The sequence below is a fragment of the Acanthaster planci genome, linkage group LG04 (genome assembly GCF_054643075.1).
Source record: "Acanthaster planci isolate LZ-2023a linkage group LG04, COTS_SCS, whole genome shotgun sequence".
In the NCBI taxonomy this organism is placed as follows: Eukaryota; Metazoa; Echinodermata; class Asteroidea; order Valvatida; family Acanthasteridae; genus Acanthaster; species Acanthaster planci.
The window spans coordinates 12,842,858-12,869,833 of NC_141780.1; the positions used below are offsets into that span (position 1 = coordinate 12,842,858).

Consider the following 26,976-nt stretch of genomic DNA (forward strand, 5'->3'; position numbering starts at 1 on the left):
ATATTGCGTCAATGGAGGGCTGGCTGTTAACAACACAGATCACGTGCTGCTCCAGCTCACGCGGTAGTGGTATGGGTGCACTGAACCAATTCAAGCTCCATTGAAAATAGTGTAAAATCAACCAAGTTTGGAGCCCCATGGCAGGCTACTGAAGTCCCTGAGGCCTCTCAAACAAAAAGCAACGTGTTGGTTGGTCCTTCAGATTTCATTTGGTTTTCAATTTTTAGTAGGTTAACCAATGAATTTTTTAAATATCCGCCCAAAACAAACTCACCCCCCAAAAAAGTGAATGTTGCTAAGCCCTCCCAGCGGCTATTTTTCAAATGACATCCCTCACCTTCCAGAGGTACTGAGCTCCTCTAATTTTCTCAATCCCATTTTTGTCTGCTTTGCCCCCAGATGGGCGCCCCTGAATCTGCAGGGATGATCCTGGGCCATATTGAGTCAATCCCACCATTTCTTGGCCCAAACAGACCCCTCTTTTCGAAACAATCTCTGGGGGGTACTTTTTGTGCGCCTAGTCCTGGCGAAGAATTTTCCTTGAATTGTGACACTGCACCCCTATACGATCTCGCGATAACTAACTTAACGTTAGTGACAACGTAAGTAAAGTGGTAGGTAACTTTATGGGCACAGATTTGTTACAGAATACCCCACCACTTACTTTACCCACCCCGTCGCCGCGGATACAGAGTCACGCTTCTCTGAGTACACGAAATGTGGAAAGATATACGGACTCTAGTAATCAGTGGTCAGGTGGTAGGCTAATTATTCCCTAACACTAGAGCGCATCATGTGCATGTTTTGATCTTCCAGAAAAGTTCAATTTAGTACTAGGCCAAATAGGAGGTCGTTTAACATTAGGGGCCTACTTAACAAAACAGAATTTTTCAGACCAGCTTCAAACTGAGGGTACAGAGTGTCAAGCGGTGCGGCTTCCGCATATGGAGCTCTTCTTCTTCCTGCTAAATTTTACTAATTATATTTATAATATATATATATATTTATAATATAATATAATTATAATATATATATACTATATTCATTAGTGTTTACACTTTTATTATTTTCTTTTAGTATTTATTCGTAATAGATCTGGTTGTGTTTGATGTAGCTTGGCCCACAGGCAAACACTGTCTCAGTTCAAGAAATACTATGTGTCTTTTAATTTCTACCTTGAACTGACTAATAGTTTGCCCGCTGTGGACCAAGCTACATCAAACACAATGTGGTACATTGCGAGCATGCGATAGTCCATGTATTTTACGCTATGTACGTGTACACTGTAAATGTCAGTGTTCTGGCAATGAGATCATCCAATCAGCCTGTGAGCTTGAATGGCCGAAAGGGGATTTTCTGCCAAGGGGGTTGAACGCAGGATCTTTTTATTCATTTTGGGGTTACAATTAACGGGGTACACATTAAATTGGTGATATTTTGAAATGGTTACGTATTTGCTGTTATTTCGAAATACTCCATGTTTTCAATTTCTGTTACCCTTTAAGACAGTGTACATATACACTGTAGTTGAGGGGACAAACAGTTGCATTACACTGATTTTGTGGAGACCGGAAAATGTTATTGGGACAAAGACATGTCCCCACAGCTTGGTCTTAATTTGCTTAAAAGAATTGTCCTCTAAATGTGGTGAAGGCCTGCCCCTGTGAATACATGTACATATTTTGCAAGTTCACGCAATCAGGCTACAGTGCCAATACACACTACCTCAGAAAGGGGCCAGATGGGCTTCAAAACTTATCAGCAAGCTGGTAATGCTTTTCTTTAGGAATTGAAAAAGATGGCCAGCTACTTAACCCAGTGTCACCGGAATGTTGGCAGAAGATTGGGCAACTTGCTGAAGATTGGATTGGGCAATCAACGTGTTGCCGTGACAGTGCTAGTTCCTTGCCACTTCGTAAGTGTACGTGTGCAGTGCTGGTATTCAAATATGCAGTTCCGTGGTGCAGATAAATTCTGTTTTGTTCAGCATTGCGCGGATGATTTTCATTGCAACCCTTTCCACAAGTCCACAAAAAAGTACAGTACACTTAAACAAACTGCTCTCATTTATGACTGAGGCTGCATTGTTTGTGAATTTGATATTTAGCCCTCTACTTTGAAAATGTCACTCAGTATTGCCCAACACTTTATGGTGGCCTGGGACTATGTGTTAGGGTGCTCTTGGCTTGTGCGCATTCTGTTGAAAATTACCTAGTATTTTATTTTTATTTGCATATCAACCAGTAGGCGAACTAAACTGCCAGTATGGAATTTTGCCTTTAGCTGAAGTAATCATTTAATGGGATACCTGTACAACACAGTCAATTTTTGTGCAAAGTGAATGGCCAAAGTTTGCCATTACTTGCAAATGTCATTTGGCTTGTATTGACAGCTTACTTCAAGTCTGTTATGTCTGTAGGTCTAGTGCAGGCTTCGTGCTTTTTCTTATTTTTCATAATTATTTCTGTGTGGCACAAGACTTTTTGTTGCAAAAAGACCATTTTTGAATCGTGTATTAATGGCTTACATTGAGACTTTATGAAAATTGTACCATGGCAAACTGATTCTTTGGAAAATGAATATAGCATTATTGAATGGTTTTCTACTTTTGTTATTTTGTTTCGCTTAGAAACCACCAAAAGCACTGGGGACAAGATGGTTCTCATGGTAATGTATGGACTGACAGTGATACCACTAGAGCCCTTGGGGGCTGTGAGTAGTTTAATTGGAGGGAGATATTGTCCCTTTTCTGATCACTCACATTCATTAGCGAGATATTAAATGTGCACTAGTGACCAAATTATGTCAATCCATATGTGTGTTATGACGCATGCCTGTCAAAAATATAAAATAAGAGCAAAAACTTTTCAGTTCTTTATAAACTCAGGTATTCAAACAGCGCATGCCCTACCTGAAGTGCGTATGGTAAGAGGTCATTTGGACATGCTTGTGAGATCTTGATATCTCTTAAACACGCACAGTTCCTTGTACAAGTTTTCCTACAAATTTATCCATGCACTGTGCCTCAATCGCCTCACTACTGCGTATGTTCTACACATTCTTCCGACAGTTCTAGATCTGTTGCTTCATCAGCAGACTATCTTCAGACGCTGAGTCCTGTCCCCACAATGCTCTTCCAACCGGCTATCCCTCAGCTGCCCATACCCTCTTTGCGAGACACCTGCCAGCGTTACCTTGCTACTCAGCATGTGTTTCTCAGTCCAAAAGAATATGCCGAGACACAGTCCCTAGTGGGAGAATTCCAGAAGGGGGCAGGTGTTGGTGAGTCCATGATTGCAGTGAACTTGAAGAAATGAGCAACTGTAATGGAGCCACCTGATCGCTTGCAATACGTACGGATGTAAACTTGAGCTGGACATATTTAGTATCTCATGCAGCAAGGATGTCAAAACACAATGCTTTCATTCTGCCATTTGAAATCATTTTGTTTGAAGACAGGAAAACTGGGGTTTTTTTTGCGTTCATTTCCAGACCTCAACAATGAATTGGTTGAACTGAACAAGACAAACACCCATACAAGCTACATTGCAGGTAGGTGTTACATGTACAGAGTGCACCTTGTCTCGCGTGTACATGTATGTAGCTATGTAACAGGACTTCAACAGATTCCTTGCTTCAAGTTTTTCGTCTCCAGTTTTGGTTTGTCTTCTGTTTGTCAACATTTCCACCTGTTTAGGCACGAAGGGTTTAGCAAGATGCTGATGACCTTGTGGAATGAGAACAGAAAGATACACATGTACATCTCAGTTTCTGAGATCTGAATGATAGCTGCAGGTTTTGATGAGGATCACCCTTTCTTCCCACAAGTTTCATCACCATAGTAAAATAACAGCCATGTGTATTACAGATGCAGCAACGGTTACATAATGTTTGTGCTTGCATACTTGATACGTTGTAAGTACAGGTAATAGATTAAATATACCCACTATTTCCGCTCATCACAGCTTGCTTGCAAGAAAATATCTTATATTTGTTGGACATAGATTTCTGGATGGATGTGTACCTCAGGTATAGAGACTCGGTTGTTCTTAACTCAAGCCCGGCATCCTTCATCACCAATGACCCCAGACCAGAGTATATGGACCAGGTAAAAGACCATTTGGAAGATAGGGTTTCTGACCATGACTTGGAAGAAACCCAGGCACATGGAACAGGAGGCAAAACTTGCACCCACCTATCAGCAGAAACTGTCTGCCATTCATCTAGATTTCTTATTTATGGTAGGGTGTTACAGTTGATAGGAACGAAAATAATAGACGAATGCAAAATTCATGAAAACAAAGTGAAAACTTTCTTTTGTTTTAAATGAGAACAATTGCACTATGGAGGCTTGTTTGAAGCAGATTTAAATGAAAAACGGCAGAAATTTTACAATGACTCAAAAAGTAAATTATTCTTTAAAACATTTAAAAGCAAAAGAAATTTTCAACAGGGTAAGACGTATTGTTCGTCTTGCTAAATTATGGCTGGAGATACTCCTAGAAGTGAGAAGCTATTATAGTGATTACAATGTACACTATAGTTTGTATATGTACATATAGGTTATTCATCGTTAATCTGCCTGTTGGTAAGATCGAATATTCGGATATTCGACCTAATTGAAGGTCAAATATTCATGTTGTGAATTATTCGATTTTAACTCAGCCATAGTTTGACCAAAAAAGTCCAGTGCAAACAGGGCTATCTCCTTGTGTGGAGATGGGTGCCCCTGATGTGGTGCATTTTGTGTGACGTGGCACTCAGCCAGCTGGTACTTTATTAACTGTTTAAGACTGGCCACGTGATGGGCTCTTGACCAATCGGAATGGCTAAACTGTCTTATGTATTAATGAATAATAGTTCAAGGCTCTGTTTATGGGTGGGTATGCGTACATGTACATCCAGGTTGAGGGGATTAGAGTGTATGACGGGGGACACTACATGTAGCAATTATTTTAGCCCTTTTCACCAGGAAGACGTACGTGCTGACTACTTAGAGTTTTGTGCATGTACATTAGGACATAACATGTTCATGCACGTATGTATGCATACTGGGCAAGGTACTTGCTTGCTTCTGGATTTAACATGCAACATTACCCAGTCGTGGTGTCATGGCTGAGAACTATGGGCTTTTTTCATAGATAGCCCTATTTTGGATCACGATCCCAAAATCTCCTTATTTATTGACTGTTCTGAAGCAGGAAGGGACTGGACTATTTTTCCAGGATTGCTGGCAGTCACTTTGAAATGTCATTTGTAAGTTTGGCAAAAACAGTGACATGACTTTTATCCATAATTTGTAATTACCCTTTAAAGATCAATGAAAAAAAATTCATCATCTTCATTCCAACACATTAAGTTTTTAGAAAAATTTAATAGGAATCACATTGCTTTCAATTCAAATTGACCATTCAAGAGTAAAAATGTGTCACTTGCACTGCCTAGCAGAGTTCAAACGCTCAACCCTAGATAGCTGCATTTGTTCATGCACAACATGTACATGTGTACACGCAGCACAATCTTGTTGCAGCACAAATCCTGTCTGTACATACCATTATTTTTCTACCTGTGTAGACAACTCGATCAACCAATGTGACCGTCTCCATACTGAGATTCTTGAAGACACTGAGGGATGACAAGCTTCTCCCAGATGCTGTTCATAGGAACCCTGCCATCACTGACACGCAAGACTTCTGGAGTTCATTCAGGTCAGGAGAATTTCTGTGCCTTCAACTTATCTCCAGACACTTGTTGACATCTTCTTTTCATCAAAGTCAAGACTGTTGTTAATCTTTGCACCAAAGGACTCTCTCATCCAAGGAGGCCTACCGACATGCTCTAGATAACAACGTGCAGCCCCTGGACATGAGCCAGTTTTCTAGAATCTTCAATGCATCTCGGATACCTCGGCCCCACAGGGATGAGTTGTTCAGAGATGAATCTCAGCAGCATGTGCTGGTGATATCCAATGGCCACATGTACGTGTTTGATGTCTTGGATATCAGCGGTGAGTTGCACTTTCCGGGATATGTGTTGTGCACACTCACTAGATGTTTTGTGGTGATGGCTCAAAATAACACATGCAGTACAGTCTACTTTCCCGGGCTTGCTCTTTTGACAAGTATACATGTACATTTTCATCAACTTTCACAAAAAGGAGATGGGGGAACTTCAGTAAGAGAAGGGAGGAAGCCTGACCATTATGTGCTGTCTCGTGTCTATGACTATACACTAGTGGTTCCGCTCAGTCCAATCTTGGAGAAGCTCACTCTACGCCATGCTGTGCATGGAATTAGGCCAAACAAGTGATCAGACAAAATATATAAGCACAGTCTGTGTTGTTCTGCCATTATCATCTTTTGATTGGACATGTACACATGATAACACACCGTCACACTTTAAATGTCATAAGCAGAAAAAACGAGTATTTGTCCACTCGCATCTTGCTTTAATTTGGTCATGCAAAAATGCCCAAAGTGATTGGAAAATTGGCTGATGCTAGACCATAGTTTTCATGCTGTGCTAAGATTTTGCCGATTTGACTATGCTGAGTTTATTTCAAATCGATTTGGCCCCAGGCATGGGATTTTTTGGCCAAGGACAAAATATGCCAGCCAAATTTTTCAATGAAGTCAAATGCCTCAAATGCATGCTTCAGAGATCAAGTCCTGCCAGAAAAATTGCGAATACAAAACCAGTGTAATCATCAAAGCATAAGGGTGTGTGGACGCATCATCACCAGCATCAGCAAACAGATCACATTTACACATCGTGGTAACTGTCAGAAAAATTGTTGGTGGTTTACACTTACGCCCTCTGGAAGTGGAGGAGACTATCCACCCTGAGCCGAAGTGCACCCTCACTGGCGAAAGAAAAACAGATGGTACTAAGTTTTCTAACCAGGTTTTTGCGCGTGCTCAGCGTACACATGAAGACCATACATTCCAGACTAAATTCATTACACGTACTCAGCATGCTCCGTGTCAAACGCACACAAGCTTGCGCACCTATGTGGTGAATGCTTACCAAAGGACTGTCCATTTCATTTCAAAACACGCCCTCTTTGTTCCTGCGTGGAGGATTTTCTACACTGCCTGCTGTTCATATTTCTTACTGGATATGAAGAAGCTACAAGCTAGATTGCTGTTAGATTCAGGGAACTACCCTCACTTTGGTATTATAAGTACACTGTGAGCTCATTGCCAGAATCAAGGTTGCTTTTTCTCTTACTCAAATCATTCCTTAATCTTACTATCCTTTTAGGGAGTCTGGTTTCAGCACAGGATATCAGAGCCAATCTTCAGTACATTGTCTGCCATTCCACCTCCTTACCACCACCAAAGTACCCCATCGGCTACCTAACCACAGAACACCGTGATACCTGGACACAGCTCCATGAAAAGCTGCTGGCAGTGTGTCCAGGTCTGTTACGCTGAAGAAAATGCCACAATCTGGATCTTATAATAAGTGCTACAGTGTAGAATTCTCCAAGCTCACAGTGCTAAATACCGAACCAATTATAAAACTCTGCAAGTGGCCTGCATTAAATGAAAGAGATGCCACAGTGTTTGATTCACTTCTGCACGTGTGAAAATGTTTGTTCCTTTTATGCCACAACAGGCTTTTCTCTTAAATTTAATGAAACTTTAATTTCATGAGATTACCGGCATACCGAGGAGCAGATGTTTCAGCACATGTGACACTCTGGAGGTTTTGTGTTGTAAACCAGTGTAAATCTGTTTTTGATGCCTTTTGATTGAATAATGCAGGAAATAAGGAGAGTCTGAGACTCATTGACTCTGCCTTGTTCTGCCTGTGTCTTGATGATGACACGGATGATGATAAGGAGCAGCTAGTCAGAAGAGGATTGCATGGAAATGCTGCAAACAGGTACACTGTGTGTACTCCAGCCATTATAGGAGACCCATCAGAGCTGAAATTTGCACATTCAGGTCAAACCCAGGGTGATTCATCAGCACTTACTGAGACTAGATGCCACACAGCATTCCCAAAGTTGTCTTCAATAGCATAAGTTAGATTACTGCACAGTGTGCACCCCACCAAAAAAAAATGGTACAAGCAGATGTTAAACAAATGTCAACTGGTTTAAACAATTAGACACCCTCAGTTTGATGATACTATTTTGTTTCATCTGGTTTGCTTTTGGCAATCCAGGGATAAACCCCAGTCAACAGCAGCACTCAAACTTGAGTTTGTGCCTCTGTTGAAGCCAAAAGTGGTTACTCCTCGGCATGTTTCAATGTGTAGCATTGTCAGCATTGTCAGAAATGAAATTGTGGTGATATACACGTAAGCAGTATGTTATTTTGGTTAGGTCTGATATTGATTGATTGTGTTTAATACTGGGGCATATCTCTGGATCAGGAGAATTAAATCAGATGAGACAAAGAGCATCGTCAACCAAGAGTGTCCTCTTTCAAACCCTTCATGTTACAAATATATTGCCAATTATCATTTCATGTTTAAAACGGACAGTACCGGTATTTGGTTGTAAAAGAAAGACAGAGACGCCACACTGCACTGTGCGTGCAGCTGTGTTTGATATTGAAATGCTTCTCATTTTAACACATCCAAGATGTAATCCTTTCCCTCCTTATCAAAACCTCCATTTAATGTATTCTATTTCTTCCAATAAATTATGAAGAAGAAATGTAATTTTGACCTTGGACTTTCAAGGGTTTATGAAAGATGCACAATTAGAATGTATGTGTTCTCTGTTACAGGTGGTTTGACAAACCTTTCCAGCTAATTGTAACTTCAAGTGGGCAGTTGCTGGTCAACATGGAACACTCTTGGGGGGATGGTGTAACCCTGAGGAGGATGTTCTCGGAGGTGTTCCAAGACTCCCTGGACCAACCCGCCATCTCACCGGGGGATGCTACCGGTAGGGTAGACAGCTCAGAAAGAGTGACCAGGGTAGGTATATTGACATTTCTGCTATACTTGCTGGAGAGTCATCACACAGCGATTGTAGCAGCGCAGTTTTGGAACAAAGTTCTTGAGTGGGATTGACGAAGATGTGATATTGCCATAAAAGTCATGAAAGACATGTGGCTTTGCAGTGGGTAGACCTCGCTGACTGTTGTGTTCTTGTTTGATGTGGGAACCAACTTGGGGCCTAAATCAATGCTAACCAGCATTCTCGTGGACACCCAGGTAGGCCTAAGCCTTTTGAAAATGAGTGAACATTAATGTTGTTGTTTTTGTGATGATTGTTTGACTCAATTTCTGTGTTTCTTCTAATTGTGTACATAATTCTCCTTTTAACCAAGACAGTCGTTTTTCTAAATTGAGTGAAATCTTAGAAATGTGCCCTATTCTGGAGAATAGGCTTTTTCGTAGGAGGGGGTAGTGTAACGGACATTTGTATAGCCTTTTGCATGTTTTATTGTCATGTTAATCTTTCGTACGCCGAGTGCCCTGACCTGTTTCTCTTGTGCTGGGTGCGCACCGGAAATTGGTTTCTATTTTGGGGCGTTGTGGTTTGGCGGGCGTGGGAGGGAAATTGGAAAAGTGCCCGGGCAGCCTTAGAAATTGTTATACAATTGTTATGCAATGTTATACATTGTGATACATGCTGTGTTTTGTAGAGCTCGAGTGTCACGTAGGCAGTAGTTGTTGTTCTGACGGCTGTGTGGAAGGTCATGCACCGAGTTTGGTGAATAAAACAACTAAATTCTTTTTGGAAGTCCTGTATCTGTCCCCCTCTCTTTGCTTTACCGGGTTTTGAAGGACAATAGCACCCGGGTCTACGCTACAGTAGTAATAAAGCACCTTTAACATAGATTAAAATGCTGTACACCATTATTATCCTGATTCACTGGGCCCATGATATTCAAATACCATCTCAGCTCCTTGGGGAGTATACAGCTCAAGGCAGCCACTGTTCAGCTTAATCAACCACAATAACCATCTCTGCCCCCACAGGTACCCAATTACTCCTGGGTGGAGAGAGGCAAGTGACATAGTGCCTTGTCCAAGGGCACACACACCATGACCCCGGGCTAGATTCAAACCTGCAACCTGTGGCTTTACCCACTGACTGCGAATCCGATACTCCTTACCACAAGGCCACGGCACTCCACTTTTTTAGGCCCATTTCCCCCAAAATGCTGTGAATGGAGATGAGTTGGCCTTCCATAAAGTGCGGTGCCAAATTATTATTTTTGTTTCTGAATTTCTTTATGTAGCTAGAGTTCAAACTTGACTCTGTGATCTCCCGAGGCATTGAGGTGGCCAAAGCTAACCACACGCTTGCTACCAGCCAGCTAAATCTACAGTGCATTCAGTACACACAATATGGCAGCTCCTTCATCAAGAAGTTTGGAGTGAGCCCTGATGCTGTGGCGCAGCTGGCGTTGCAAGTAATTTTATTTTTGAAAATTGTTTTGTGCACCTTAATTTTTACTTAAGGTTGAGTCAAGAATGAGAAAGATGCAGTTAGTCCATCTGTAGACAATGCAAGCAAAAGGTATTTTGCTGAAGTGCCCTTACAATGCATGTTGGTCAGTTGTAGCTTTTGACTAAGTAGGCCCGATCTTGTGCTCACCCAAAATGCTTTTGAAAAAGTTCCTTACATGGATTGTTTCTGTTGGATATGTGAAGTTCTTTTGCCAGTATTTTGTGACATGCCAGGTATTAATTACAGCGCTGAATTGTTTTGCTTAACAGATGGCATACCATCGAGTTACTGGCCAGGTTGCAGCAACATACGAGTCCTGCAGCACAGCCATGTTCAAGCAAGGCCGCACAGAGACGATCCGATCAGCCACAGCTGAGACTAAAAGATGCACTGACGCTTTCTACAAGAACTCTGGAGTCAGCTTAGCGGAGCAGAGAGCTCTGGTAAAGGCCTGCTCAGATAAACACCGACTACTATCTAAGGAGGCTACAGTGGGTCAGTAGGATTCAGTACAAATAATTATCAAAGTGCAGTTCCATACTTCTCTCACTGAGTGAACCCTTTTGTTAAAATTTTGGTCAGTATTTCACACGTTTTCCATGCAGCTTGACCTTGGTGCACATTTTAATAATACTGAGATGAGGAGACATGATCAGGAAATGGCTTTTAAGGACTAAGTAGGAACATGAAGAACTTCACACAAATTGAAATCATGACCACAGACTTGGAATGATTTTAAGGCTTTTTTGGTTCATATAATATCCTGTAATTGGCCACGTATATAACAAAGGCTGTTTGTAGTATGACAAAAGGTATCCGATCCATGCAGAAACAAGAGTTGGCATGTTCTAACATAATAAAAGCATCCCCTTAGTGGGAAAATATATGCATGTGTACATAGGTTTGTGCATGTTTGGCATGGGTCATTCCGAGTACATGGGACCAGTTTCTGTTGCAGTGTATGATCTGCACTGTGCTCTCGGTGGGAAATTTTCTCACCAGTCTGCCTCTTTGTTGCAGGTGAGGTGCTTTTAGATAGAGCAAATTCTACAATCCTGGACAAATCTCGTTGGGCCTCCAACCTCCAGACCCCCTTTCAATGTTGGGTCTATGCGCATGGTCTGCTCTCAGGCTGGACATGTCAACATTGACTGGGAGAGTTGGGGAGGTCACTGGAGGGCGTATGGCTATATTGCCAAGTGTCCCAATAATTTTGTCCAGAATTTTCCGAGTTTACGCGCTTGCCTGTAGCCTGTTGGTGTGTGGGGAGGTTCTGGTAACTTAGATGTGCGAATCATTTCCAACATTGGCGGATTCAATTTAACACTATAAACTTGAAATGACATCAAATGCACTGAATTCACCCTCAAACATCACAAGCATTGTCATGATTGCATTTCTCCACTCTCACCCAATAGAGCAAGTAGCACGTGTTAAAGTAATAGGGGGCATTTCCTCGCGATGCATACAAGGCACACTGCCAATGGTGAGCCATGACACATCATTAAAGAACTTGAGTCTCTCTCCTCCTTTTTTTGTTACGGTGTTCATGGATCATTGTTGCTTTTCTCGACAAAATAATGGAATAACTACAAAACAGAAATCCCACATGATTTTATGGTGTGTCCAGACCCAAATGGACACTTTATGTTTAAAAAGAAATCTATTTTGTACAGAAAACATGCGAAATGCTATGGTGCATTGTATAGTGCATTCTTACAAACATACTCTGCAAAAGAACACATTGTGCATTGAAATTGCACTCCTAAAAATGATGTTAGATTCTTTCCCCATAGGACTTGTCTACCCAATATCACACTTTGCAGTGGTTGCACAATACAAAAATAGACATTGATGATTCCTTCTTTAATTGTATGATGTGGCCGATATATATCTCCCTATTTTCAACCTGTGTTTTCTCAAAACGACGCTACACTACACATGTCCTGAATGGCATGGTATGCACATTCACAACTATGAACCAATTCAGACAATCCTGGACGAATTTCGTTAGGCATCCAACCCCCCGATCCCCCTTTCAATGTTGGGTCTATGGGCGCAGTCTGCACTCCGGCTGGACATGACAACATTGACAGGGAGAGTGGGGGGAGGTTGCTGGAGAGCGTATGGCTACATGTACATCGCCAAGTGTCCCAACAATTTTGTCCAGGAATGTAGCTTCACACATGCAGGCAAAATCTGCTGTGTAGTGTAGAAAATCTCCATGCAATCCTACAGTGCATGTGTAATCTGTGAAATAAACTGTCATGTCATAAGGGAATAAATGTATGCTTGGCTGTTCTTAAATGTTCGCTTAAGACCAGGGCCCAATTTTATGTCACTGTTAAGCACAAGACTTTACACTCTACAGAGGCTCTGTGTATTTCATGGAGACTAAGTGGTAACCTCAGCAAAATGCACACTTACCTCAAGGTAGTGACAAAATAGTGGTAGTCGCTATGCTCAAGCAACTGTCAGTGCAACCTCGCCAAGCACCGCACGCCATGGAATAGTGCTTACGGTTAGCAAAATTTTCTGCTTTAAGAAAGTATGATTTTTCTGCTAATAAAGTAGCACCATGCCATTAAAATGGGCTCAGATCAGGCGAGGGACATTTATCAGTGTCCATTCTCCTGAGCCAGTTAACAAACATTGGAGTGCGGTCAAGCACATTCATGTATTAATATTACAAAGTCTGAATAAGTTTAAATTATCAATTTCCAGTCTTTTTGTTCGGCAATTTTACTTCATTTTAAAAATACCCATCAAATAATATTGTAACATGTCCCTCTCACGAGTTGTCGTAAACCATCTCCTGATATGGAGATTGGCGCATGGATGGCGTGTACTGTGTGAGGTGGCACACAGCCAGCAGTTGCTTTATCAACCGTTTAAGACCCGCCATGACAAATGGTCAGCTAGGCTCTTAACCAATATGAGTGGCTAAACTGCCTTTAGTATTTATGAATATCGATTAGAAGGGGCCATCCATAAAGAACGTATGCACCGAATTTGGAGACATGTTAGACCCTTCCCCTATATACATGGCAGACATAGTGGTTCCCCATATGGATACACATTCCATATTACCCTTGTGCTCACCAGGCTCATACTGGTAAGATTCAAATGGTGGGCTTAAAGGTAATATGTTCAAATAATATTCAGTGTTAACTGTTCTGTTGGGTACAGATAGGAGAAGTGGATTATTTTTAAGTCAGTTTATTAAAAGCAATTTCATTGCTGCATTTACTTTGTACGTACACATTGCCTCAGACCTGTCTTCTGATCGCTCCCTCTATGCAAGGTGCACACTGTATTAAAAACTCAACCCCTCCTTGTATACATGCTTATTAAAGTTGTCCAAAATAAATTGGTGTAGTTTTCATTCTGAACTGTTGTAACTTTGCTTCTCGTTGTACCCGTTTCCATCATTCACTGAAACAATTCCTTGACATGCTGTTTGCAGGTCAAGGATGGGACCGTCACCTCTTTGCCTTACGTGCCCTTGCCTCTTCAACCGGCAGACCCATGCCAACAGTGTTCCAGGATCCTGCATATGTTAACATCAACACCATCACACTGTCCACAAGCACCACAGGGGTGTCACCCAGTTCAGCAGGGGCAGCCTTTGCTCCCGTATCCCCCAGTGGGCTTGGGGTGCTCTACACTGTGTTTGATGATTGTATAACCTTGACAGGAACCAGTTATTCCACCTCGCCCAGTCTGTCCGACTTTTCCGAAAGTGTTTGCAGTGCACACGATGACCTCTATGATGTGATGAGTTAACATTTAGTCTAAACACTTCGCGCCCAAATTCTCCAAAACTCCATAATTTTGATGACAGGCTGTTGCTGTGGTACTGGTTGTGTTTGCTCTTAAGTTGTCTTGTATCCTTGAAAAACCACAAGACACTACAAAAAAAGAGTGGGCTATTCAAATAATGAGAAATCATGTATTTTGATTGACCAGTTGACAGTGTCAAATAGATCAGTGCTATAAGCAGGCATTAATTTTTCTGGTGCGTCGAGCAGCATCAAAGATTCACATAGTTAGGCCTGTGGTATGAACCGGCTGTTCTATCACATAACTTTAATACTTTATTGCAAATTATTTGTTCACTTCCAGAAAAGCTGTGCAATGTGTCAAGAATGTCATTGCATTGCATTGGTTTTGTTATTTTAAACAAGAAAAGAAGGAAAATGAAAATTTCAATTTATTTTACTGAATTAATATCTCTTCTGAAATGTGAAAGAAACAGCAGGTGGGAACTTTACTATCACCAAGTTTGCAATACTTCTGGTATATTATCCACTCCATGCGGGACAAAGAGATGGCTTCTTCTGGGTTTACTTACGGACCACTTTCATATTGCCTACAACTTGTATGGGAGGTCAAAGTTTGTAGAAATATCACCTTTTTGGTTGGTTTTCGATTTTCCCTCAAACTCGTTCAGAATGGATATTTGTCACATTGATTTTAATTAGGGTTGTATTTTCTTTTAGTGTTTAGTAGTACGTGTATTATTACATGTATCTGGTGTTCTGATAGCTGTGTGGAATTTTTAACATTTTGTGAATTCTTCTTTTACTTTTGTACCACCAGCCAACCATAGTTTTAGCAGCCATCTGTAGGAAAAATACAACTTTGACATCAAAAGAGCAGACCCTATTTAATGACGTCCCATTGATTTGAAAGCACCAAATTTGCCCACAGGTTTGTACTCGTTTGGCTCAGGAAGTACCGAGCAAAACAAAATTTCCTTGAAATGCATATTCTTCGCCCGATTGCCATGCACAAAGTACAATTGTCTCATCAGCACTTTCCTTCGTTGGCAGTGGGGGAGGGGGTGTTTTTTATTTGAATTTATTCCCCCATATTTACTTATGTGGACCAGTAAATCGTTGAAAATTTTCTCCCGAGCCACTTATCAGACATGTCTTTGTTTTGCAGTATAAAGTCACTAAGAAAATACCTTTGTAGCATCAGTCTAAATTTTTAAATGCTACACAGCAGTCGAAAATTTTTAATTGCACTTGCACTGCAATACAGAGTGAGATTCTTTTCAAACGGACATGTATCCAACCACTTTAAGGGGTGGTTTATTTTGAAAAGGCAAATACATGTTTACAAAGTTACAGTTGCAGTAACTGGTATGAAAGTAAAATACCTCACATACATTAGCAAAGCAATAAATGTAAAAGACTTCAAACTAAATTCATTAATTCTAATAATATTTCTGAAGGAGATGTCCCTAATTTATGTGATATTAAAGATTTGAAACAAGGGATTTTTTTAATGGTCTAAATGCTGCTCTGTGTTTGTACGTGTGTGTCTATGGACAAGTATAAAATGTCTAATTGCCTGCTTTTGAAGGGTAGTCAACTTATTCCACCCCAAGGTCCCTAGATATTGGAAGGTGTGTTTGCCACTTTGCTGCCTGCTGGGGAAGGGCGTGAGTACAATACATCGATGCAGCAAATTATATAGTGAACTAGTGTTATCTATGATCCCTGGTAGTATTCTACTTGGACATTGATAAATCTCACATTACTGTGTATAAAATTGTAGCCGCACCCAGGACTGGTGAATTTTGATTTCTCTAGTAATTGGTGATCCAAGTCTCAACTTCGAATTTTATGTGAAGACTGAACTGAACATTGCAACCTATAGCTTGCCACCAGTACACTACAAACATGGATCGAGCAATGTACCCGAGTCGGTTCACAGTTCAGTACATCAGTCAGCTGCGTACATTGAATCATATTGACATAACACAACTGAAAACCAAGCAGGAGAGAATTGCAACCCTGTGTACGCTTCCTCTGATGAAGGAACCAGTGGATGGTATCGGGACATCTCGTACCCGAGACGACTCATGTCCGGGACATCTCATACCCAAAATTTCACACCTGGGACAACTCGTACCTGAGACATCTCGTACCCAGGACATGTCGTACCTGGGACATGTCGTATCCGGGACACTTCATAACCGGAAAAAGTGCAATCTGCTGAGGCTAAATGAGGTTGGGGAGATCAAAACTTTGAGGGTGCGTTCGCGCGGTTACTTCTGTTAACACGAGTAGGATGCGTGCGCATTACACTCGGGCACAGGAGTATACTCCCCCTCTAACAAGAGTATACTCGCACTGACCCTCGGGTCACACTCCAGCTTTTCGAGCGCTCAGGAGTATACTTGTATTAACGCGAGTAGCTTGCTCGAACGCACCCCAAGGTTTCTGGTGGCCTGCAAGTACATGAGTGCACCTGCGTCCTGAATAAACTAAAGGTGGCTCTTTTTAGAGTGACATATATTTCGTTAAAAAGAGAGCAAAATTCCTCCTACGTGAAATGCTTTTCCATGTTTTGTTTTCTTTCTCAATTGGGTCACGAGTTGTCCCAGGTACAAATTGTCCCGGATACAAGTTGTTCCGGGTGCGAATTGTCCTGGGTATGAGTTGTCCCGGGTGCGAGATGTCCAACATTCCCAGTGGATGATCACCTCACGTCGGGTGCGGTTATGCCAGCTCAGTCCGATTTGGGGCAAATTCTAGAGAAACTGGAAGCACTACGCAGAAATGAGACACAATCACTTTGCCAGTCCTTTGCCAAAGCAATGATGGAAGCAACTAAGGAGCACCAGGAAACATTTGAAGAATTTGCCACAAGGCTTGAGCTGTACCTCAAAAGATGGCTGAAACCAAGCAATAAGACAGCTGCAACAACAGACGTTAAGAGAATCTTCAAACAACTGCTGATTGATCAGTTCCTGAGCACAATAAAAAAATTACAATTTCCGCTTGAAATTGCGGGAAAAGAAACTTGCAATGGTTCAGGCTGTTGCCAGGTGTGCTGACAAACGTGTATTAAATCATCGTATGGAAAGCACTAGTACCAGCCTTCACCTTAGATAGTTGTTGACACCCCTACCTGACAAAAGTGATCGACGACCACCCGTCAGACTTGACAATGCCAACCCCAGTAACCACCAAAAAGGCAGCACAACCACAACACCCCCAAGAAAGACGGGAGATTTTGAGTTGATACGCTTCAAATGCCATCAGCTGGATCATCGAGCGTTGGACTGCCCCCTCCTGACCCACCCGCAAAAAGTGACTCAAAACCATCAAGACAAGGGGCGGAAGCAAAACCAACCCAGCCAGTCAAGCCTAACAATCCTGTGAAGCCCCCGGACAGTTCATGAGTGAGTTTCGTCCACCCTCCGTCCTCGTGCACTGACCCAGATGGCAACAACAGTGGCCCCTACATTACAGTGACAATAAACTAGAGTGACCATAAAGGATTGATAGACACTGGTTCTTTGATTTCACTTTTTAGCCAGGGCTTGTGTCACTTTTTGAGCCTTGACATTACTTTGGAACCAACCATTGGCCTGCTAGTCACCGTCAATGGAGTGGAATTCCATACGACTGGGTCTTATAGTGGAATTGTGGAGGTTGCGGGCACAGACATCCTTGTAGTACTCTATCATTGCTTTGGGGAGAAACTTTGCAATACAGTCCAGGCTTGGAATGGACTTCAGCAGTAAGTCAAAACTGGTTGCAGTCTGATGCGCCATGTATGAAGTGGCCACTCCTTGGTCTCTCCCATGATTAAGGGTCCCCCTGTGTGACCACGCTGAAGAGGATGCAGTCCCAGATGAAAAAAAGCCACTGATTTGTCCCCCCCCCCATCTTCAGCATGGATGAGAGCTTTCGCCTTGAGTCGATACTTTGCGAATTCCCTGATGCCCTCACCACGAAACCTGGTCAAACCGACATTGCTGTTCATTACATCAACACTGTTGACTCCCCGCCTGTCCGGAACCCAGTCTATCGTCTTTCCCCTGACTGCCAGCAGGCACTCCAGAAACAAGTAGGTGAGATGCTGGCAGATGGCCGAGTTGAACCCTCATGCTCACCATTGTCGTCTCCTGTGGTGATAGTTCCAAAGAAGACAAAGGGAGAGTATCGTTTGTGTGTTGACTTCAGGAAACTGAGCAACGTCACCAAATAAGATGCCTATCCAATGCCGACTGTTGACAGCATCCTCAGATCGCTTCACGGAGCCACAGTTTTCAGCTCTTTGGACTTGAAAAGTGGTTACCATCAAATGGCTCTGAATGAAGCTGACAGAGAAGACTGCCTTCGCATGTGAAGAAGGACTTTTCCAGTTCACGGTCTTGCCGTTTTACGTGGTTAATGGACCTGCCAGCTTTCGATGACTTATGGAAGTAGTTCTGCGTGCACACACCGTAAGTCGGATTCAGCTGCCAACTTCAATGCGAAACTGATACCATTGTGGCGAGGCCCATTCTTGGTGATGGAAAATCTGACCCCAGTGAACCTGAAACTTGTGTTTAATCCATCTAAAGAGCTTGTTGTCCAAGTGGACCAATGAAGCTATGTTGAACTCTAGTCCATGGATTTCATGGACTGTCTCTTATTATCACCTTGGACTAGAACATTCAAATTTATATTTTTTTCTGTGTTTTTCATGTTTTCATATGAGGCAAAAAGACCAGGAAGTTTGAAGAGCAAGAACATATAAAACCATTTTCTTTTAACGGTTACTGATAAACGGTCAGAGAAAGGAGTACTACTTTGCATAAAGATTTTAACAAGTTTTTTTTTTTCTTTTTTACACGCAGAGGCCTTGTTCAGTTAACAAGTGGAGGTTTGAACTTGTTACAATCTGGAAAGAAGCCATAATTAGCAAGCCCAATTTGATTGTGCCATCTTTGATATAACAAATATTTTCTCTTGACACCAACACTTTTTTTTATAGAAGGAAACCGCCTCTCGAGATTTCATTCATGTACATTTCTTTTCCCCACAGCCTTTTCAAGCAGGGGGAGTGTAACGGGATGACACCAACTGTATGTTCTTAGATCTTGTACCACTGACGTAATACTCTAATGTTGCATGCTAGGATAGTAATCAAAATGGCCGATAATGAGTAATTGTCAACTTGTATTATTTGAGCCGAATAAATTGATAATCTGTTTCCTTTACAATCCAGAGTCGCCTGAAATATCAATGATTGAATCCTAATTGAGTTGTAACTAATAATAGGGAAGGTTACAAAGTGTTGGATTATACTAGGGTTAGGGAACCCGTGTGAACCAGTTAATTGGGGAATTAGCGAAGCTTAGACTGGAGGGATCGCGTGCTGTTGTTCCATGTTTGTTGGCGTAGCGACGGTTGATTGCAGTCCTGATCTGAGAGCTTGTTGCTTTCCTCGTTGAGGTCTACTGGGTGGAGGTTTCCTTAAAAGTCCAGTGAGGACTAATAATGGACCGACCCTGTGTTATTTCATAATAACTTGAAGTGGGTGAGGGTTACTTAAGGTACCTCCCACCTTGTTGCAGTTTGGGAACTGTGTTGCTTAGTAAGTATGTATTTACATGTATTTATAGTTTTATATATTTATAATTTTAACTGTTTACACACTTAGTGTTTTACACATGTATTTACTTATTTTTAATATCTTGTTAATTTTTTACAACTAGATGTGGGGAGACAGGTCCGTGACCACAGTGATTTTTTTATTACTTTTGTCTCTCCGATGCCCATCTTGTTTGTAATGTATTATTGGCAAGAATAAACAATAATAGTAAGGCAGTAGAGATTAGTGTTGTATAAGTCTACCGTTTGTGTTACCTATTGACTTGAGGGTTACCTATTGACTTGAGGGTTACCTGGTCATTGAGGGTAGCTGTGGTGTATGTTGAGGATAAGCTTCTTAATTAAACACGTTAGTGGTGCAGTGACCACGTATGACTACCTACCCGTGAGGATCATTTATACATAATTAATTGCTTGTGTATAAAGGATAACTGAATCACTGACATTGAATAAAACAATCACATAATTGTCTCTGGAATCACTAGTCACCACGAGACTTATTCCAGTCTGTGTCACTTCTATTGACATATATTGTAACCAGTTACTTAATCACAGAGCGGTTGTAAACTTCCACCAAACGAACAGCCCCTAAGGCATAGTCCACCATTCGTTAACTGATAGCCCCCCTTGCGTTTGGATAGCCGCTCATTCTTGCGTAAAGTTATATAAATATATTTGTGGGGTTAGGCCAGGTCAATTCCATCTCCGATCAGGCCAGTCTATCTACTGGTCTGCCACAAAACGTGTCCGTTGTCCCACCACACTGCAGGGGGGAACGGCTTCTGAAACGTTCCATCTTCCTGAAACTTTTAGACAGAGAGAAAAAATCCTCTACTAGATTAGCAAGTAGGCTTGAAGTTTTATTTGAACATGTCATTACTGCCACTGGCCGTGGCAGTAATGGTCATTTGGTTGAGGTCCGTCTTGCTCCTCCTGGTGGTCCTCTTCAGATTCAGCTTACTCTGGCATGTCACCAAGGGGGGGGGGTCGTCTTCCTCCAGTGAGCCCGTTGGCAGGTCGTCGGTGTTTGACACTGAACCCTCGCCTTGGTCCACTGACTTCAGCCAATCTCGACCCACTTCTCCGTGGAATGGTTTAAGCTGGTTGATGTGTAACACCTGTGGCTCACGTCGACTGCTTTTGTGGATCAGAAGGAGCATATCACTGATCACTTTAGTGACAATATAGGATCCATCCCATTTCGGCTGTAAGTTTGGTGACACCCCGACGTTCTTGGTTCCTTCTCCCTCAATCACTGCATTTCCAACCTGGTAGTCTCCCTTGTAAGCCTTGTGATGGTAGTGGCGATGTTGGTAATTAGCCGACTTTTAAGTTGTTCCCTAGCAATTCGCCAACTTCTTAAAGTTGTTCCCTAGCATGCTGGTGGGTTAACTCAAACCTGTCACCCAGGACTTCTTTGTAACTCCAAGGATCCAACTCAGTTCTCTGTGGAGGACTACATATCAGGTTGAGTGGAGATTTAACCTCCCTCCCGAACATCATCTGATTTGGCGTCAGGCCAGTGCTTGTGTGAACGGAGGCATGGTTTGCCATCATAACAGATGGGATGTAGGTATCCCAGTCCCTCTGATAAGCAGCAGTTTAGGAAGACAGCATTGTTTTGAGCAAACCAACTGCCGTCTTTGGTCGGTATGTATCTGGTGAGGAGCTCCGAGTCTACGGACGAACTCTCTCACAAAGACTTCAGCAACTGTCTGTGCATTAAGGGTGGCTAAGGGGTAAGCTTCCGTCCATTTGGTAAAGTAGTCATAGACCGCTATAATGTACCGCTTACTTTCATCTGTCAATCGCAATGGCCCAGTAATATTTATCACCGCTCTCTCTGGAGGTACGCCAACAATCTGTTGTTTCAGCAAAGCCTTACGGTAGTTTGTCGGAGGTTTGTGCTTGGCACACTCCAAACACCATTTGCACCAAAGGTCCACAGACGCTTTCAGATTCGGCCAGTAGAATCTGGCTTTCACCTTATCGTACAATTTCTTTGCACTGAGATATCCCCCGGTGGGAGAGTTGTGTAAGTGGCGCAGAAGATGTTTTTGCAGCTTGGCAGGTACCACCGACCAAAAAAGAACTTCCTTACCAGTGTCGTCTTCCCATTTCTTATATAGAGTGCCCTCCTTCAGGCAAAGCTGATCCCATACACCCTACAGAGTCTTCACTTCACCCCCTTCAGGGGATATCTCTGACCATTTTGGTTTGGGATCTTTGGACTCTATCCAACTGATAAACATTCGGAGCATGGAGCAATTGCTCTTGCCGCTCCTCTTGGTTGGTCATACCATGCAGGTAACCAGTTGGACCTTACCACCCGCACAGCCTGATTGACTTGTTTGATTGGCTGAGTCCATTTGGTTTTGCAACTCCTACTTGTCAGTGTCTTTCAGACCAGTTCCAGTCTCGGATGGTGACAATGTTTCTATTGAGGCTGTAGCCAACTACAGCTACCTTGACAATGAAATTATGATTGGTGCAGCAGGAATGTAATTTCGTCCCTTTGTACAAATACACTTCCTTTATTCATGGAATAATAATGACGATTGGAGCATAGAGCAATTGTAGATACTAGGAGTTATGGCGTATTAAGACAGGAGATTATTATGACGGAGGGTCGGAAGTTGGAAGTCTGAAGTTGGAAGGTTTAAGCCGGAAGGTTTTGTACGCTTGGGGGTGTTGCCTGACAAAAGTGATCAATTCGGAACTTGGAAACTTGGAGGAATGATGCAAAAGAAGAATAGGGACTTTACTCTATGAGTGTCGGCAACAAAATGATGGTCAGTCCAGAAAGGAACTGTGGCCAAAGCACAGTCAGGGTCCTTGCAGGGGGGAGATTTATAGCCTAAGGGTACATGTGGTCTGGAGAGGGAGAGAGTTACTATGGGAACAGCCACCCAGGCCTGGCAGAAAGGTATGCAGAATTCAGGGATCGAGAGATAAGGACAAGGGATGGTCAAGAAAAGTTGGGTAACCAGGTCTAGACTGGGTCTCTACAGTGGAATAAAATAAACATACATGAATTTCTTAAAAAATAAAAGGAAAACTGGTACACGTATATTTAACACATTTAATCAAAATTAATGGTTAAACTTATGTCAAACACAACGTCCGCTACAGAGGCACAACTCTTCTGTGAGTCTTGGGTCGTGCTTTCGCTGGGAATGTGTTCGCAGTGCCTACATGAAATTCTAGACATGGCGTCTGCGTTCCCGTGCTTGCACCTGGTCAACTTGGAATTTGTATTCCGCCAAAACTTGAAGCCACCTTGCCACTTGCCCGACTGGTTCCTTGAACCTGAACAGCCATTTTAGCACACCACGGTCAGTGCGGGTTATGAACTTCTGTCTATATGTAGACTAGAGGTAGGGTTGGAACTGTTTCACAAGACAAACAAGAGCCAGTAGTTCCTCATGCGTCACACAGTAGTTTCTTTTGCTTTTCGTCAGAGATCTGCTCGCTTACGCTATCACATTTTCAGCTCCACCCTGCTGCTGAGACAGGACAGCCCCTATTCCAAAGATACTAGCATCGGTATTTAGTATGAACTGGGCTGTCATGGAAGAGTAGGCGCTCTAGGTGTTCTTCAAAAGTACGGCTGTAGACAATTACATCATCCAGATAGACAAGTCTGCCACTGCGGAGGACTCGTTCCATAAGTCGTTCAAACGACAACGGGGTATTACACAGTGCAAAGGACATTCCCTCAAACTGGTTAAGGCCACAGTGGGTTGCAAACGCCGTCTTCTCTTTATGATCCTCGTCCATGGGCAGCTGCCAATAACCTAATGCAAGATCTAGCGTCGTGAAGTACCTGGAGCCAGAGAGGGTGTCTATGGTTTCATCGATACGCGGAATAGGGTGTGCATCTTTCAGTGTCACAGCATTCAGGAACCTGTAGTCCACACAGAGCCTTACACTGCCATCGGTCTTCCGGACCAGTACAACGACAGAGCCCAAGGTCCCAAAGCTGGCTTAACAAAGCCACTTTTCAGCACTGGCAGAACTTCCTCCTCCACCACAGCTCTCTGATGAATTGGCAACCGTCTGGCTGGTTGCTTAATTGGAGCGGCAGATCCCGTTTCAATTTGGTGCTTAGCCAGGTTTGTACAGCCCAAGTTCTCCGCCCGACTGAGCATTGGTGCTGAAAACCGCACCAACAGTTCTTTCAGATGGATTGTCTGATCCCCTCTAGGGTTCCACAACCCCTTTGGTAGAAGTCTTCAAGATGAGGTGGAAGTGGAGACTTTTCTTCCGGGTGGCCAGTTTTGTTTCCTCCCACGTTGACCAAGTTTAAGTGCTTATAGGGTCGTCATGACAGCCAGTATTGATTCAGTGTTGTTACCAACTTTTTCGAAAGAACAACCGAGAAGGTTGCGATAGAATTGTAAGCTAACTGTTGACTGAATTGGAGAATGAAAAGCAGACTATTATACTAATACTGAATACTGAGGAGCTGTACAATGATGCAGCACTTATATATAGTTAGAAACAGAAAGGAAACTTAAGAAAGGAAAGTCTTAGTCACATGTCTTAGCTGCATTCTTAGAACAATGACTGTGAATGAATAATTTCACCTTAAAGCGAAGTCCTTGATGGATGATAGTACAAGCTTAAATGAAGTATCGTGAAGTGTGCCTAGCCTCTGGGCTAACAAGGTCAAATAGGCGGAAACAAAATACACTGTACAAGACACTGTGTGGGTATACTCTTACAAGGAAAATGCAGTAAGTAATGTGTCTAAAAATGGCAAACAGGATATACACGGGAAATGAAAAAGTTATCAAAGTTAAAAATGAAGATTCTGAGAGCTAAATTCACTAAAAGAAATAAATGCAAATAATTCAAGTAATTGTGCAGAAAACGCTACATGCTCTATCACTTCGGGCTGCCATGCAGGTTGCCTGTCAGTAGCGGGCATCAACTGTGACATCAACTGTGTGGAGTGTCCTTCACAGAGTGTCACAGGATCGCTGATTGGATTTACCATTCTTACTGGCACTGTCTCTTCCTTCATATTAACTAGCGACGAGGCAACCATCAGGTTTCCCCTTTGAACCTGCCCAAGTGCGGGTTCAATCACCCCATAAGCCACACCAACGTGACTTCCTCCCAGGCGTCCGGCAGTAACCATCTCAGTCTGCTGAGGGATGATGACTGTTTACTTTACATTCATGCGGTAACATTTCTGGTGCTCCTCAGTATTCCCAGGGATATTTTGGTTCCCCTCCATTCCAGACTTTTCCTGTTGATGTAAATGATGCAGCTCTGCTCGCAGAAACTTCAACTCCCAAGAGAACATCATTGCTAATATCAGCTTAGCAGGACCGGTTAGCAAAACTGCTAGGTTCTGCAGCTTACCCCTTTCACTACCAAGACATATTTCTCAATTATGAATTGGTGACCACACTCAGTACACCGTCATGACAAGCTCGTGAACGGCTGGACCGTACAACCTGTGTAATGCTACACGGAGACAGTCTGCCCGTGCCTAACATGTAGCAGCATACAAAGTGCCCTATAGCAACACACACCAAAGCGAGAACAAGAAGAACTCATGTCTACACAACTTCGCTGAACTGGCATAATGATACAAAGAGCCAGCTAGCTCCACCCACGTGCTAGCTCGACTTGATCACGCGCAAACCAAAGAGCTTACTACCTACACAGAGTGCTATACGCTCCGCCCATCCTGACGTAACAGGACATGTACACACTACACCAGTCATCATTATTATGCACAACAAAGTTACGAAAGTTTGTACACTTTCTGCTACACCACTTTGACGTCAGCATGCCAACCATGTGCTAACGTGTTGGCGATTGGTTATAACTGACGTCACGCTGCTGACGCTACGCTGACATAAGCATACAAGATACACTTTGATGTCGGCATGCCAACTAGAGTATCCAGTTTGTAAGTGTGACGTCATTTCAGTTTAAACCACGCCCACTGCACGTGCACTGCACATAAAGTTACATCCATTGATTGCTCTTTATATGAATCCATATGGAACTAGAAGTTAACGTGCAACTTCAGCGATCATCCAAAGGGAGACCACAAATCGTGGCGTGTCCGCCTTTTTGACGAATTAAGTCGCTTAACGAACCGAATACCAACGTTGCACAGATGCTAAGATACAGTATGCAAGTTGATGTCAGCATGCCCCATATATGCGCCGATGTTGGCGATTGGTTTGTATACATGTATTTCACATTGAGATATGCCAGCTGTGTGCCAACGTTGGTAATGAGTTCGTATATATATTCCTCTACTCAAACGTTTAAGTAGAGGTTCCATGGTATATTTGACGTCAAATACGTTGCGCGTTAGTGTTATACAGTGTCGTATTATCCAGCCGGCTGCCGGATAGGTTTTACACCCCAAGCGCAAGGCTCTCACTTATACGACCGAATTAACAGACGACGACACTGTCTCTGTTGTTTGCTCTACAACTGACTAAATCTTTATTGAAGCTAGCTCTCCTCAAAAAACTGATGTCAGTGAGTGTAATCCGATGGGTCGATGGACTAATTTGATGGATTGACGGACCCCTGTAATATTAGGGAAAAACACATTAACATGTAGATAATACAGCAATTATTACATACACATTGCATGGTGCAAACAGTGTGTACACACGTACACTTGTAGCTGTTAACAGTTAGGATCACTGAAGAAATAACACTTTCTTGAGCGGACAGTCTTTGTCTTCAAACCCAAAACATCTAAGGTGACAGTCTACACATAAAACATCATAAAATGACTTACCGCACACAAAGTAAAAAAACTCTTAATCTCTGTTAGTGGACATGTACTAACTTTGAAATCTGGCATACAAAATAATGTAAAAATACTTGCAAAAGTCATAGTGTGATACTGCTTGGACTATAAATATATAATTCACGAGCTAACCTGGATATGATAAGCTTCAATTAAACATATTCAGACGCCTCTTGAGCTGTATAATAGAACAGACATTTAGCCTTGCAAGGTGTCCAAACATCATCATCAATCACAAACTAGGGTATTGTTGAATTGAGTGTGCGAAACAAGGGGGTAATCAGAACAAGTGGAAGAAAGTTCACTGTTTTTACATCATAAAAACAAGCAATACAAGTCCTTCAACATTAGAA

The 26,976-nt window shown here is 42.5% G+C and overlaps 1 protein-coding gene across 13 annotated transcripts; it reads left to right on the forward strand.

Moving 5' to 3' along the window:
• The first annotated feature begins 19 nt into the window (after nt 1–19).
• LOC110984890 (carnitine O-palmitoyltransferase 2, mitochondrial-like) lies at nt 20–15,710 on the forward strand. Of its 13 annotated transcripts, XR_015424997.1 has the most exons (15): nt 619–759; nt 1,787–1,921; nt 2,630–2,667; nt 3,071–3,282; nt 3,493–3,552; nt 4,005–4,108; nt 5,575–5,708; nt 5,805–6,007; nt 7,264–7,422; nt 7,770–7,890; nt 8,745–8,937; nt 10,212–10,385; nt 10,693–10,918; nt 12,795–12,944; nt 13,890–14,029. XR_015424997.1 is itself a non-coding variant. In XM_087135542.1 (14 exons), exons 2-14 carry the CDS (start codon nt 1,799–1,801, stop codon nt 14,207–14,209), a joined length of 2,067 nt encoding a protein of 688 aa, XP_086991668.1. In that variant the 5' UTR covers nt 20–226; nt 1,787–1,798; the 3' UTR covers nt 14,210–15,710. The 13 variants fall into 13 exon arrangements, 12 of the variants coding, with proteins under 12 accessions (XP_086991668.1, XP_086991667.1, XP_086991671.1 ...); XM_087135542.1 differs by lacking the exons at nt 619–759; nt 12,795–12,944 and adding an exon at nt 20–226 and having other exon boundaries at nt 13,890–15,710; XM_087135541.1 differs by lacking the exons at nt 619–759; nt 12,795–12,944 and adding an exon at nt 20–189 and having other exon boundaries at nt 13,890–15,710.
• Nucleotides 15,711–26,976: the final 11,266 nt, after the last annotated feature.